We start from the raw sequence: 16,044 nt of genomic DNA, 5'->3' as shown, positions 1-16,044 counted from the left end.
TGCAACACTTAACATATTGACAGCATCTAAAAGACTCATAGCTTTTGTCGGGTTTGCTTCTTCAGGAAGGTCCATAATTTTCATCAGAAGCTGCTTTCTATAAGATTGTTTCAAGCTATTAATGACGCCTTGATCCGTAGGCTGAAGAASCGATGTAGTRTTAGGCGGAAGAAAATGTAGTTGAATGTTGTGAAGATGAACTTGAGGATGAGCAGGGCAATTATCTACTAATAGCAAAATTTTAGTGTTGGCTTTTATAAGTTCACAATCCCATTTCTTTAAATAGTCAGTAAAGGTCTGAGAAGTCATCCAGGATTTGTTGTTAGCACAATAATCTACCGGCAACGTTTTAACGTTTTTAAAGCATCTGGGATTGTTATATTTTCCTGAAAGCAGATATTGTTCAGAAACAGCGGATTGTATTAAATTGTATTTAAAACTTACCAATAACCAATAATTTCTGTTTTACCGTGCMCGATGCATTAGCACAAATCGTGGCAGTTATTCTTTCTTTAGACATTTTTCYACCACTGCATGTTTCACCTTTGATCTTATGTGTTTTGTCAGGCAGCATCTTATAGAAAATTCCTGTTTCGWCCGCGTTAAAAATGTTGTCCATGTAATAATTGTTACTTATTGTAGGCCTGGTTTGTAATAGCCAGTCATTTGTAACACTTTGGTCCACAGAAGCCGATTTACCACAAATTTTGCCGAAGCAAATATTATGCCTCTTTTTAAATCTGTCTAGCCATCCGGAACTGCATTTAAAATTACCACCGACAGCTTCTCCGAATTCATTGGCTTTCATCATTAGCATTGGACCACTTACTGGAAAATTATTAGCCCTTTTCTGCTGAAACCATTTAAACAGTAATTCATCAACTTGAGGATGTGTCGCAAATCTTATTTTTTTTCTTATCGTTGACTTTCCAATCATTTTTAATTTTTTCCCGATTAATCCATATGTTTGAAACAGTCTGTTTTTTAGGTTTTTGTTCAAGCAAATGTCAGGGAAGTTCCTCTTTCAATTTCGCATATTATTGTATATTTTTCATGCAATGCAAATGCTCGCTTTTTTTTTCCCCGACATTTTTCTAAAAATCAACAACTCTCAATGAAAAGCCAACGAACGTCACTTTCAGCCCACCGCAGAAGTTGTTTGCCTTCTTTGACTTATTTCCAAGAAAAAATGAACAATTTTTGCTGCAGAGAGTGATTGTGTCTCGTGATCGAAGGAAGTACAAAATTTTGCTTATTGCCAACTGATTGCCAACTTTGTTTTGAAATTTGATCTTGAAAGCTTCGGTTATAATGGACAAAATCCGACTTTATTGTCTAATATAACCGGAATCCATTATAACCGAGTCTATTTTAACCGAGTTTTTTACATATGTTTGAACTGGGACTTGACAAAGAGGTACATAATAACAGAGTTTCCATCTTAAGCGAGTCCATTATAAATGGATTACACTGTACCTACATATTTATTTGATAAAAGTTTTGATAACATGTTCAAGGACCAAGCGGTCGCACGTATTCACGTATGCAATTATGTGTGCATGTAAACAAAACGAACCATACGCATAATGTTTTTACATTTGTTCACACACAACTTTGTAAATATGTACATATGCGTTGTGTTTCATGCGAAATTTCCGTTGAAACGGACAACCAATGGCGAAGCTTACGTTTTGTCAAAGAGTCAACATGTTGTTGGTAGAAAATCCGAGCTGTGCCGAAAACACAAATGAACGATCGCCAATTGCCACTGCTTCCCTTGCCGYTGTAACAGTTTCTCCAACAAACCAGCGTAAATATATATGTTTCTGTATGAACTTGTATAAATTAATTACAATGCAAGTTTTTACTTACGGCGATGTTGCTCGGTTTATTGCTGATTACTAATTAAATTTTTACAATTTGGTTTCATTACTCTTAGCCTAAGCTCAACCTCTTCTCTGCGTTGTTGTTATTTTACTCGTGCCCAGTCGAACATAGGAGTTGTTGTTAGGTGGAGTAGTTTAAAGCGGCCGAACTCAACTGTTGCTATGGTCGAATCATTGATTGCTTCGCGCAATAACTCGAAATGGTGAGGTGTGTTGTTGCTTTGGTAGGACGCCTGTTTTGGCGGGAACATCCGGCTGTTACTAAGAGGCCGTTTTGTTGTATATTTGTGATGTTGGCTATTTTATAATTGTTGATTTATAATTTTTTATAGGATCTTAACCTTGTAACTTAAGTTCGTTAACCAGTTTGGTAAACATTATATTTGCCTTGGTTATCTTAACTTATACATATCGACGAAGATTTTTGCAAGCCGCGTAAAAATATTTTTTGCATTCCTTGACAAATACAGTCAATCCCGGTTATGTGCTACAATCAAAGATACAGATTTTTGTAGTTTGTTAAAAATAAAAATTTAATATGGCACATAAGTGAGTGCGAATACCTACGAGAGTGGTACAAAAAACAAACCGTGAGATGCGGCAAGATATGGGCAGTTAAGACTGATGAATTTCATTTAATGGAGTACTACTTAACCGGGATTCACTGTACATATAAATCAGAGGAATWTTGAATATTTTMTTTKSCACATTTCTTGACTTGAAAATCGACAAATAAACTATGTTGTCAATTTTATTCTAATATATTTTAATTCTTATATTTGCTTGGTTTTCACTTTTTCCTTCTTATACAAATATCAGAAATTGTTGAATTTATGATTTTTAGCGTTTGCCGTCGTCGCGAAAAGACTATTATAGGGAAAAACATGCTCGGGGAGATGTAATGGTGTTTGGTTTTATGAATGAAGCAAGTTTGCATGTTAAAAGAGCGCTTGTGTTCATGGCTGAAAATATTGTTGTTGTGTACTTAAAACAATAATTAGTATTTCAAAAAACAAGCCGTGAGATGCAGCAAAATATGGGTAGTTAAGAGGGATGATTTCCATTTAATGGAGTACTACTTAACCGGGATTCACTGTACACATAAATCAGAGGAATATTGAATATTTTCTTTGGTACATTTCTTAACTTGAAAATCGACAAATAAACTTTGTTGTCTATTTTATTCTTATATATTTTAATACCTATATTTGCGGTGTTGTCACTTTTTCCTTCTCATACAAATATCAGAAATTATTCAGTTTATGATTTTTAGCTTTTGCCATCGTCGGCTCGGGGAGATGTAATGGTGTTTGTTTTTATGAATGAATCAAGTTTGCCTGTTGAAAGTGCGCTTGCGTTCATGAATGAAGAAATTGTTATTGTGTACTTTTCTACAAATTTGGGTATCGACTATTTGGCTGCCATATTGACTTGTGACGCTGCTGATGCTATTTGAAACGCTTGTTGTTTTTTTGGCGAGCCCGATTCATATTGCTACGGATACACTTCTTTCGGGATCACGCTCAATTAGTATTATCTAACTCTACTGGACTTGCGTAGCAGTACGCCTACGTACTAAACCCTGAACACCGGTATCGGTAGCTTGTATTTGGACAGAATGCCTCTTCAGAAACTCCTTTCGTGGTTCAGCTGCTCTCAAGCTTCTTAGCTGTCGTTCGTGGAACGCTGTTGCGGCCCACTCTTTCATTTTCCCCATACCAACTTTGATCGCAGCATGTGGCTTATAATGTTGTCACGTGTCATCCTTTGGTTTATTATTCCTTCAATGGTAGTTCTCTCCACTTCGTATCTCGAACAGAAAAAAATATGTGCTCGGCRTTTTCGTTGACACTGCTGCAGAAAGAACATATTGTGTCATTGTCGTGGCCGAATCTGTACAGGTACTCCCTGAAACAGCCATGGCCTGTCAAGAATTGTGTCAGATAAAATGTTGTCCCCATGTTGTCTCTCAATCCAAGTTGATACGTTCTTAATTAGCTTGCTCTTCCATCTTCCTTGTTATGCCGATTTCCATTGTCTTTGCCACTCTTCGAGGTTAACCTATCTCTCCTTTTTTCGCTCATCAGCTGTTAGACTCCTATTCACGGCTTTAGATTTTTGGTAGGTTCTACGTAACTCTGAGGCCATTAGGTCCGGAGACATAAGAGCGAGTATGATACTGGCCGCTTCATGTGAGACCGTTCTGAATGCACAAGCCACTCTGATGGTCACTGCCTTTACCTTATTGACATTGGTTTTTTGGCGCAGTGGTTTTCCGACTTTAGCTAGTAGGGCTCTCCTAGCAACCACCGGTTTTAGCAATTATTCTTGACAGGGCCGCTGTAACAGTAGCTGCTTTACTACAGGCTTTTCCAAAATGCGCTTTGAAATTCAATCTCGTATCAATCATAACGCCAAGATATCTCTGGGAGTTTTGCGTTGTAACGTTGTATCCATTGATATTTATGGTGACCGTTTCTAGTTTTTCCTGCTCGTGATAAGCACCGCTTCCGTCTTTTCTCCGGCCAGCTGCAGCTTAGTTTCCGCGAGCCAGTCCTTAATTTTTAATGTGGTCGCATTGCAGCAGTTTTGAATTTGTTAGAGCTCTTTCGCAACTATCGTCATATTTGAGCTTCTTTTGGCAGCGACAGGCGTAGCAACCCGTCGTACAGCACATTCCAAAGTAACGGACCCAATACGGAGCCCTGCGGTACTCCACCTGTCACCATGTAGCGTTTTGGGCCGGCATCGGTGTCGTACAGTAGCAGCCTATCAGACAGGTAGGTACTGATTATCCTTAGAAGATATCCCAGTGTGTTTTCGGCCTCTAAAGCTATAATTATATGAGGCCAGGATGTAGAATTAAGAGCATTTTTGGGTCAAGTGTGACAACTGCGCTATGTTTTTTATCACCAAGCATCCACCTGGTTCCCTCTATGACCTTGGTCGCAATGTCCGTAAATTTTGGGACTGCGTGCATGGTGGATCGATGCCTTAGGAAACCAAATTGGTTTTTAGACAAGCCAGGCAGCTTTTCTTCTAGGYGACACTCCAGATGTTAACAGATTAACTTCTCCAATATGTTGGCCATCGTGTCGATCATACAAAATGGTCTACACGCACTTGGCTCGCCCGCTGGTTTGTTTGGTATCAGGAGGAAATGGGAACACGCCTTCGTTTAGACATGAAGAAAAAATTTCAGCGAAGGCCTTCTTGATGTGCTTAATTGCAATCTTAAGCGCCTTGTTTGGGACGCCATCACGTCCTGGCGCCTTTTTATTGCCGAATCTTTCCGCCACTTCCACTACTTCCTCCTCGTAGATTGACAAAACTTCGACCACTGATGGTATTCTTCTGCTCGTATGCTGCTCTTGCGATGGGACGAGCGTTTTCACGACATTTTCTAGCAGTGTAGTACAGGTTGGTGTCTGRGTTTTATCCCCCTGACCTTTGCCATTACTATTTTATAGGCAACTTTCCACGGATTTTCATCTACCTTCTCGCATAGTTCTTTGAATCATAAGGTCTTACTTCTTTTAGTAGCCTTTTTAACTAATTTCGCTTTCTTTTAAAATATTCTCGCAGTCGCGAAAGTTCTAGCGTACCTCACCTTCTTTGGGAGAGGCGTCTCGCTCTATAACACTCGCTTCTTAGTGCGCTAATCTATTCGTTCTGTGTTGCCTTTTTCTATACATTGCCGCGTCGCAAGCTTTACTTACGKGACTTACCAGCATTTCAGCTTGTCGGTCTAAGTCGGTCGAGCTTTCCACCTTCCATCCTTTTTTCCGTGGCTTTTTTAGACTATCTTCGCTTCGCGGTGTCTTGCCGATTTCAGGCACAATGGCAAGATGATCGCTATGTGTGCAGAAGTCGCTCACATTGCAGCGTGCAGATCGAACCAGTGAGATGCTGGCGAACGTAACATCTATAATCGATCCTCGGTCATCATTCTTCTCTAAGGTACTTCTACCTCTCGTATTAAGCAGCACAGCATCTAATAAGGCGAACGTTTTGAGCAAAGCATAACCCCGCCTGTTTGTCTGCAACTACTCCTTACGATTGCCCACGCGTTAAAGTCGTCTGCTATCACATTTGGTGCAGTAGCAAGAGCGTCCTGGACTAATTCATCGTGGATCTGTTCATAAACACGTTGTAGTACACTCGGAGGGAGGTAGCAGCTGTAAAAATAGATTCCGCCTATTTTCGATCGCGTATAATTTGATTTCCCCAAGAGCGGCTTGTCTTGGAATGCGTTTTCCATATAAGCCCGTATGGCAGCTTTGCTTTCTTTGCCGGAAATTATGTTTATGTTTTTATACTGCTCACAGACTATCACCACATCCATCTTCTTCTCGCAGATTATCTGTTTCAGTAACTCTTTGGCCGCTTCGAAATGATTTTGGTTGATTTGTACAACTCTCATTTCGCGTTTTTACATGCCGCTTGGTAGAGAAGACATTTTCAGCTTCCCATTCGGTGATCCGTATCCTTTTCTCCGTTTGATTTTCATAACGCACAGGACGGTTTTTTGTCACACTCTTTTGCGACGTTCCCTGTTTAACCACATTTTGCAAAACACTTGCTTCTGTCATCCTCGCTGGTACATGCTCTCGCTAGATGCTCATATTTCAGCCATCTGAAACACTTCCTAAGGTTCGGTTTCTCCCTTATTCTGCATATAACCCATCCCATCATGATTTTACGTGCATCAAGTAATTTTCTTGCGTCCGATACTGGAATGCTGATCACCGCCGTCTGCGTATCCGCGTATGCCTGTCTCACGCTTTTAATTGAGCTTTCCCTGAAGTAGCTTAGCTCATTAATTTGTGTTCGAATTACATTTACGATGTCTTCTTTTGTTGTTACATCATCTAGGTCGCGGATATCTACAGATACCTCATGGGTTAGGGCTCTTATCTGTGCCTGGTCACCTMACAGCTTACATGTCTGCCTTTCATATGTTCCCGTGTTTGTCATTTGCGCCTTTTTTATTTTTATAGGAGTATCTCGCCTTTAGCCGTCTTTCTGATGCGCGACACCTCCCCTCCAAGTTCTTTGAGGGCATCCTCCTTCTTGACAACTCTAAGTATGTCACTGTACGACATGTTTCCAGAGCGTGAAACTATAACGGCCTTCTTTTTCGTGTTTGGCGTTTTCCGCTTCATCCTCTTTCTTTATTTTTTTCGGAATGTCGCCTTCATTCCATTTGAAAGCAGTGGGCCTCTTTTGCATTTCTTTTTGAATTWTTTTTTTTTTTTKGTGGAGTTTGGCGCGCTAGTAGCTCAACCTATCGGAGCCTTTTCGGTGTMGATTCGCCCACTGTCGCAGGAGTTTCAACGGACTTGCTGGCTTTTCTACCGCAACCTCCACTCCCACCGCTTCTCGCAACTAACCTGTTACTGCAGGCTGTCCGGCTATCTACGACCAACACCGATTATAGTTCATCTCTGACCTGCGGCTTTCGGAAACTTCAATGATCCAAACGGACACTATACTTATAAGAAGAGATAAGTACAATTAGCTTTTTTTTAACAAAAATCCATTCGCACTTACCCGCGTATATTTTGTTGAAAACATATTATTTTCCTCTGAAAACATCAATCCTAACAAAACGCGTGCTAATATTTTTGTATTGCCATTTCGTTTTGATCAATTGTTCTCCTTTTGTTTCTCCTTACCTTTGGTTTTGGCATTGCCAACTATTGAAAATATATGCAAGGTTTTAGGGCAGTAACTGAACATACTTATTCTCAGTAGCTTCCAACTATTTTCTCATTGAGGTATGGCCCCTGAGAACAGTAGTGGATGCACCCCCCGATAATCCATTTAAAAAGAACTCAAAAATTAAGAGAACACCTCCTAACGGAAATAATGAGATATCCACCGCTGCTGGATCAAACAGATAATGCGAAAACGGCAACCACATAATTGAAGGTGGCAAACACTTTGAAAAAATAAAAAGTAGCGAAACTACCCAAAACTTTTACCTGTTGTGAGAACATGACGGCTGGCCAAAGGCACATAAACCAGGTCATGCGCGACCTGGTAGGCAACATAGTGGCGCTACATGCTAAGGCCGAGAAAGGCGGAAAAAACCGGAAAAAACCTACTCAAAAGGATTATGGTATTGAAAGCATTCCAGGATTCCTCTATGGGTAAGGAGGTAAATACCCCGAAAAGGCTGCGTGAGACAATAGGATTTTTTCTTTCCCACCTACAGCGAGGCAGCGAAAGCAAGCAGCAAGCATGCAAGCCAATACAACGGTTAGACCCAACGCAAGCGAAGCTTGGGTGGACGTCGTTAAAAAGCAAAGACCACTCGAACAGAAAATTAGATCGAGGCCAGACGCCATCATACTTACAAAATAGGTTGGTGCATCATACGCGAATATTCTCCTGAAAATAAAGAGCGACAGTGGCTTAGAGGAATTGAGCTCAAGCGTAGTGTACATAAGAAAAACCTTGAAAGGAGACCTGCTATTACAGCTGAAAAACCAAGCGGATAAAAGAGCCGAATCGTTTCAAAGTGGCGTAGAAGGAGTGGTCGGGGAAATGGCTGTGATACAGCCAAAAACCCACAACTTCAGGATTATGAGCAAGGATTTAGACGAAATAACTTCTCCAGAAGAAATTTGCGAAGCTTTGCAAACAGAGTGCGAAATAGAAAATGTGGGAAAAATAAACATTAAGAGCATTCGAAAGACCCGAAGCGGAAAACAAATAGCTATCTTATGCCTGCGCGCACAGGACGCCAAAACGGCGCTCAAGGTAGGCAAAATTAAGATCAGGTGGTCTGTATGTCGCCTCCGGGAATACTCCCCTATTCCCCGTTGCTTCGGGTGTTTCCATCTGGCTACTAAAGCAGACAGTATTTGAAAAAAAAACATTGATGTCGCCCTTGTAAGCGAGCAATACTCTCAGAGTTTGGAAAGCAATTGGATTACAGACATATCTGGAAAGGCTGCAATATGGTCATGTAAAGGACAACCATTTATGTTTCCCTCGAGAGGGCATAATTTTTTCGCATGGGCAAATACGCGAGGCATATACTGTGTTAACTACTATGCTCCTCCCARTGCCTCAATTAAGGATTTTGAAGACTTCCTCCTGGAACTTCCTCTAGAAACCAGAGGAAAATCCCCAATTATAATCGCAGGCGACTTAAATGCGTGGTCGATCGTAAGCGCACAAACCACCGTGGGCGTCTACTACTTGAATTCCTTCGCCAAACGAATCTTACACTCCTGAATAGCGGAACGCAAAATACRTTTCAAAAAGAAAACAAAGGCTCCATAATCGATCTCATGTTCACCAACGACCCCCTTATTAAGCACATTAAGTGTGCAGTGTCGGACATATTTACAAATAGAGACCACGTGGCTATTATTGCCGAAGTCTCATATGAAGGAAGGACGTAACGCCGCAGTAGGAGCACATGCCAAAAACGATCCTGGAAACAAGAAGACCTTGATGCCGAACTTTTTGAGATGGTCTGGAGTTCAGAAAATAAAAAAGGCGAAGACGCCATACGCTTTGTATCCGCAGTGCAAGAAAATTTGTCCACAGCTTGCGACGCAACCACAACAACCGATCCAGTGTATTGGTGCAATGAAGAAATAGCTGGGATCAGAAAACTGTACGACTCAGCTAGACGCCGCCTAAAACGTAATCAGAGTGAAGAAAATGAAAGTAGCCTTAGGAATTTATTTAAAGTCAAAAGAAGCTACTGAAGTCAGCCATTTCCTCTTCTTAATTGGCGTAGACACCGCGATTATGGCCGAGTTAACAACAGCGCGCCAGTCGTTTCTTCTTTTCGCTACGTGGCGCCAATGGRATATTTCCAGCGCAGCCAGGTCCTCTCCTCCTGGTCCTTCCAACAGAGTGGAGGTATTCCCCTTCCTCTGCTTCCCCCTGTCGAATACTTTCAGAGGTGGGGTGTTTTCATTCATACGTACGTCATGATCTAGCAAGCGTACCTGCTGTCTCTCAGTTCCCTAAGCTATGTCAATGTCTTCGTATATCTTATACAGCTTATTGTTCCATCGAATGCGATATTCGCCGTGGCCAACGCACAAAGGACCATAAATCTTTCGCTGAACTTTTCTCTCGAAAACTCACAACGTCGACTCATCAGTTGTTGTCATCGTCCAAGCCTCTGCACCATATAGCAGGACGGGTATTATGTGCGACTTATAGAGTTTGATTTTTGTTTGTCGAGACTTTGCTTCTCAATTGCCTACTCAGTCCGAAGTAGCACCTGTTCGCAAGAGTTATCCTGCGTTGGATTTTCAGGCTGACATTGTTGGTGGTGTTTACGCTGGTTCCAAGATAGACGAACTTATGTACGATTTCAAAGTTATGACTGTCAACAGTGACGTGAGAGCCTAGTCGCGAGTCCGACAACTGCTAGTTTGATGACACGAAATATTTCGTCTTGCCCTCGTTCACTGTCAGACCCATTTGCCTTGCTCCTTGTCCAGTCTGGAGAAAGCAGAACTAACGGCGCGGGTGTTGAGACCGATGATATCATCGGGAGGCGATCCCCGATCGTGCGATTTCTTCAACCTGCTTCCGGAGAAAATAATTAGAGCTGCAGAACTAAATAGAGAAGGTACAATCTGCCGAATTGCCGTCCCACAGTTCCCTTATACCGAGTTGTTGACGAGTGCTCTCAGAGAGCAGGAGTGCAAGCCGAGTAGAAAATCGCTCGGTTTTCTGTTGTGATTGCAGCTTCTTGACGTCGAACCTTTCTTGTGTTTGATGGCGTGCGTTTTTTGCGGTGCAAATCTTGGCTGCAAGAAGGTAGTGGTCCGAGTCGATGGTATGACCTCGGAGCGCACCCACATCTAAAACACTGGGGACGTGTCTTCCGTCTATCACAACGTGATCGATCTGGTTGGTGGGTTTTCGATCCACAAACAGCCAGGTAGCGCAATTTATCTTCTTATGCTTGAATCTAGTATTACAGATAACCATATTTTGGGCCCCGGCGAAGTCGTTCTTTGCCCACCCTGGCGTTAATGTCGCCAAGCACTATTTTGACATCGTGGCGGGGGCAGCTCTCATAAGTGCGTACCAAGCACTCATAAAACGCATCTTTGGTCACATCGTTCTTCTCCGGAGTTCACCGGAGTGAATGATAGTTCTCGGCGACGGAGTCTCTCTCCCACCACGAATCCCACACCAAATTTGCGCTCTTTTATATGGCCACTGTAGTAAATGCCACAAGGACCYACTCGTCTCTGTCCTTGTCCCGTCCATCGCATTTCGTGGACGGTGGTGACRTCAGCCTTTATGTTCATGGGGACATCAACTAAGAGGGCAGCGGCACCTTCTCAATTAAGGGGCCGGACGTTCCAGGTGCATGCCCTCAAATCATAGTCCTTATTTCGTTTGCCATGGTCGTCATCAAAAGTGGGGTCTCTAATCCGAGGCTGTTGAAAATTTTTCATTGGGGGTGTTTTTTTACGTGGTGGGTCCCAAACCCAGCGCACAACCCTATGTAGGGGATATTTCGCCTTCTCACTTAGCTCGACTTCAAACGGATGTTCTTAGGTTACGCTGTCTGAGTCATATGTAAAAGAAACGTTTCTGGCCACTCCCAAGTGAATGGAGATCAGAGAACTTTCCTCACTTGCGTGAACTGCCATTGGTCGCAGTAAAAAGAAGTGTTTTGAAAAACTCTGCGAGGAAGCAAACAGAGACCCCTGGGGAACAGCATACAAAATCTGTATGTCATAGTTCAAAAATAAGGCCCAACAACCCAAAGGCGCATTCTTTATGAGAAATGTCGTCGAAACTTTGTTTCCAAAACACGACAGTATTTCTTATGCTAAGCCTAAGTTAGAAACCGCTTGGAGATAGCTATCCAGAAAGCCGGCGGATTATCAGAAATACAATACGGCTTTATGAAAAAGAGGTCAGCATTGACGCCCTATACGATGTCATTGACACTGCGAAATGCGCAGTAAGTGACAAGCATGGAAAGGCGAAACAAAAAATATTGTGCGCTGATCACCTTGGATGTGAAGAATGCCTTTAACTCAGCAAAGTGGGCAAACATAATCAAAGCTCTATATGAAATATGTGCTCCTCAATATTTTATGGAAATGTCATAAGATATTTTGAAAACAGGCGACTATTATACGATACACATGAAGACATAAATTGCTACTCAATTTCGAGTGGAGTACCACAAGGCACGATACTAGGCTCCCTTCTATGTAATGTATGATAGGGCGCTAAGGAGACACCAACCGAAAGCTATTAAGTTAGTTGCATACGCAGACGACTTTATTGTAGTAGCAGTGGCTAAACATCTGGATGACCTCCGGAGCAAATGTAACGAGTGCATAAATGGTCCGCGCCAATGGTTCTCCTCAATGAGTTTAGAACTGGCTGAGCATAAGACAGAAGTCTTGCTCATAAGTCGAGAGTACACTGCAGGTAAAGCGAATAAAATCCTGAATGCCTTATCAAGAAAGATGGCAAATAAAGGCTGCGTGCGTTCCAACCGGCGTTTCTCACTCGCAAAGGTAATGAAATCGGTTATGTTATATGCGGCTCCAATATGGRTCCAGGCGCTAGGCATCAAAGCATATGTCAGACATATAAACACAGTGCACAAGCTGTCGGCACTAAGAGTTATCAGTGCTTTCCGAACAATTTCAAGCGATGCTGCTGAAGTAATAGCCAGCATGATGCCCATTGACATCCAAGGTGACGAATACGAACGAGYTTACAAATTACCAGAGCCATCTATAGGAGCCAAAAGGGAAGAGAGAGTGAAAAATTTAACGATATGGCAGCAGCGGTGACAAACCTCACTTAAAGGAAGGTGGACGTACAGACTAATACCGGACATCCATTCCTGGATCGACGGACGACATGGGGACCTGGATTTCCACCTAACCCAAATACTAAGTGGGCATGGATGCTTTAGAGTCTATCTGTACAGACGTGTTCAGAGTACTTAGAAGACTCCGAGAATGTATTCTTTTATTGCCCTAGCTTTTTAAGTACAAGGGAAAAACTTAAAACTACACCTGGTGGTAGTTTTACGGTGGAAAATTTTACGACACTTATGTGCCAGAACAATGAGAACTGGAATGCTGTGAGCGAAGCGGCAGCATCAATCATGACAAGACTTAGACATATAGAGCAGAATAGGCGTCCGTCAGTCCGTGCCATAGAGGAGACTTAATTGTCTTATCACTCCCACGAAGTACTACCTAATCAGGTTGTTCGCCGTGGGAGAGTCTGAAGTTGRGAGTAGATTAGGTTTGGTGCTTCCTCCTACTAAAAAAAAAGATAAAAAAAGACATTAATATATGTATACATATTTCCAACAACAGCCAGAGAATGTATAAACAATGTATAATGCAGGTTCGATGTCGAACATTTTATAAGATTGTAGTAGGGAATTCACCTTACAACCACAGAATTCACGCTGTGAAATGTTAACGTTTTTACAGTTCTCCACATACTCAAACAGAGAATATGAAGACAAATAATATAGGTACGTCATATGATGCCATAGGATGTATGCGCAGTMAGGGAATATTGAAGGAAAATAAGTTCTTTGATATTCCACTTTTAACAACGAAAAATGTGTACAAAAAAAGCTCTTTCACATACTCAAGAATATGAAGAGACATAAATATGTATATGTATGCATGCTCCTTATGATACTCCCAACAACAGCATTGTGATATTTCCATGCTTCAATTTTTGCTTTCGCAATGTATGCAAATATATACATATATACATATACAATTTTTTTTTTGCTAAATACATTTTATTTTCAATCTATTTTAATAAATAATAAGCAAATTTGATAACAAACCATCTCCCATGAGATCAAAAATAATGTACAATATTACAAAWWGTTCTAAATACAAATGTTTATGTAAAACATTTAATTATACATTTAATATATTAGTAACATATGTAATTAAACATTAACTTAATTCCTAAACGGTAGGTCTAGAACATGTTGTCTCTTAAGTCTAATAGTTTCATTACTATCATCTAATAACATGACTGCCAAAGGATTGTCATGGTAACTTATCCTGTGCAAATATGCTGAACTACATCTTTTAATTTCATCTTTAACAAAAGGTATATTCAGGTCTAAATTAATGGCTTTATTTGTTATGAACCAAGGCGCGTTTGTAATTAATGTTAGAGTTTTCGATTGGTATCTTTGTGGAATTTCAATATTTGAGTTACAAGCAGTATATACATAGGTATATGCTTTTCCGTTTTGCCGCCAGCAATTAAATATTGACATGTTAACATAATTATGATATGAGTATAATTTTGTATGAATGCATGTATAGTAATATTTATAGTCAATTTGGACTTGCATATTTAATAACTTTATTTGATTTTTACTTAATATACTTTAATATACTAATAAATATTTTTGTATTATGTTTCTTACTAATAGAAATTAAATTTGTCATAAAATTATATAAATACATCGTCTATCATATTTACATATTATCTCCTCATATGGTTGCATGCATACGCATGTGCGCGCATTGATCTGCATGCTTATATACTTATATGTACATATTACGAAAAAATAATGCACAAACATACAGACATACATATGTCATCAACAAAAAATTGAAACGTTGTTCTACAAAAACAACAACTGTCACAAGTAGCATAAGCATGCCAAGTCAGTATAGCAGCCGAATTGGCGAAGCCCAAATGTAGTAAATTTTACAACAAAAACGATTCATTCATAACGCGGGCGCAAATTCCACAAGCGACCTCGCTTCATTCATAAAAACAGGCGCCGTAACATCTCCCCGAGCATGCCTTTGCCAACAAGCGTCTTTTCGCTAAGCTAAAGCTAAAAATCATAAATTGGACATTTTTCTGGTGTTTGTTCTAAGTGAGAAAAGTGGCAACGATTTACAATATTTGTCAATTCYAAAATATTTTCCCGTGGCTCGCAAAAATCAGCGTCGATATGTATGCACGGTCATACAAAGACATACATACGAGGTGTGTTCAAAAAGTATCACGAATTTTGTGTTTGTTCAAAAATTATTTATTTATTCATGAATAACTATTTTGTCCCCTTCAAAGTATCCCCCATGAGATATTATACACTTGTGTCAACGGTTCTTCCAATCTTTGAAGCACTTCAAAAAATCATTTTTTTTTTATCTTCTTCAGCTCCTCCTACGATGCCGTCTTTATCTCGTCAAGAGAACCGTAACGTCCTCCTTTCATGGACCTCTTCAGTTTAGGAAACAAGAAAAAGTCACRGGGGCCAGATCTGGGGAATACGGTGGCTGCGGCTTCATTTGTGTGTTGTTTTTGGCCACAAAGATGCGTTATCGTGGTGCGAAAGTCAATTTTTGTCACATCTTTTCGGCCTTCTGAGAACGTCTTCTACCACCGATAAACGTTGCTTCGATCCAAGATAGCTTCTTCGTACGCCACGGTCAACATTCGGAATGCATCCGCGCACTTAATTTCGTTTTTCACACAAAATTTTATACAAGCTCTTTGATCCATTTTTTTGAATAGGTAAAAATCGAAGACGATCCAAAACACGTGCAAGCAAAGCAGCTATCAACAATTAAATGAACATTCAAAATGGTCGCGCTTGTCGGCTTAAGTGAGAGACATGAGTACCAACAAAACGCCACATAAAATTCGAAATTCGAATATACGTAACCCTCCTCGTACATACGCTAGCTTATTGGCGAAACTGTTCGTGTAGCAAAGAAAGCGGTAACAATCGCCGAATGTTTGTTAGTTTCTTTCGGCACAGTTTGGATTTTCTACCAACAACACAACGTTGTGATAATAAGAGAGCTTCGGCCATTGGTTGACGGTGACAACGGAGATGCGAAAGATGCGTGCGGCACTTGTTATTATGAATGTATGTACACATGTATTTGGCTCGCATTTGCTTTCGTAGTCACACAGACAAATGTGCCAAAGAAATAATATATGTATACATATGTATGCCATGGAAATTCTATTGCAACAAACATGGAAATGATAACGAAATAATGCGAAYTCGCTTATTTCATGAAGGTCATCAATTTTCTTTGAAGAAATGAAGTTCATTTGACATATCTTCACTTTGTACTCGTAATAGTCGAAATAAATATAATTTATTTAAAAT

The 16,044-nt window shown here is 40.6% G+C and overlaps 1 protein-coding gene across 1 annotated transcript; it reads right to left on the bottom strand.

Annotated features, from left to right (window-relative positions):
- Window positions 1-266: 266 nt before the first annotated feature.
- On the bottom strand, window positions 267-619 carry LOC108975970 (tigger transposable element-derived protein 6-like; the record flags this gene model as incomplete). The annotated part of the gene is made up of 2 exons (XM_018944834.1): window positions 445-619; window positions 267-386 (listed from the first exon to the last, which is right to left on the bottom strand). Coding segments are annotated over exons 1-2 (295 nt in total), but the record flags the coding sequence as incomplete, so codon positions are not given.
- Window positions 620-16,044: the final 15,425 nt, after the last annotated feature.

The sequence above is a fragment of the Bactrocera latifrons genome, unplaced genomic scaffold (genome assembly GCF_001853355.1).
Source record: "Bactrocera latifrons isolate USDA-ARS-PBARC rearing strain unplaced genomic scaffold, ASM185335v1 scaffold_704, whole genome shotgun sequence".
In the NCBI taxonomy this organism is placed as follows: Eukaryota; Metazoa; Arthropoda; class Insecta; order Diptera; family Tephritidae; genus Bactrocera; species Bactrocera latifrons.
The sequence above is the reverse complement of the archived record's forward strand: the minus strand, read 5'-3'. Positions and strand labels throughout refer to the sequence as shown.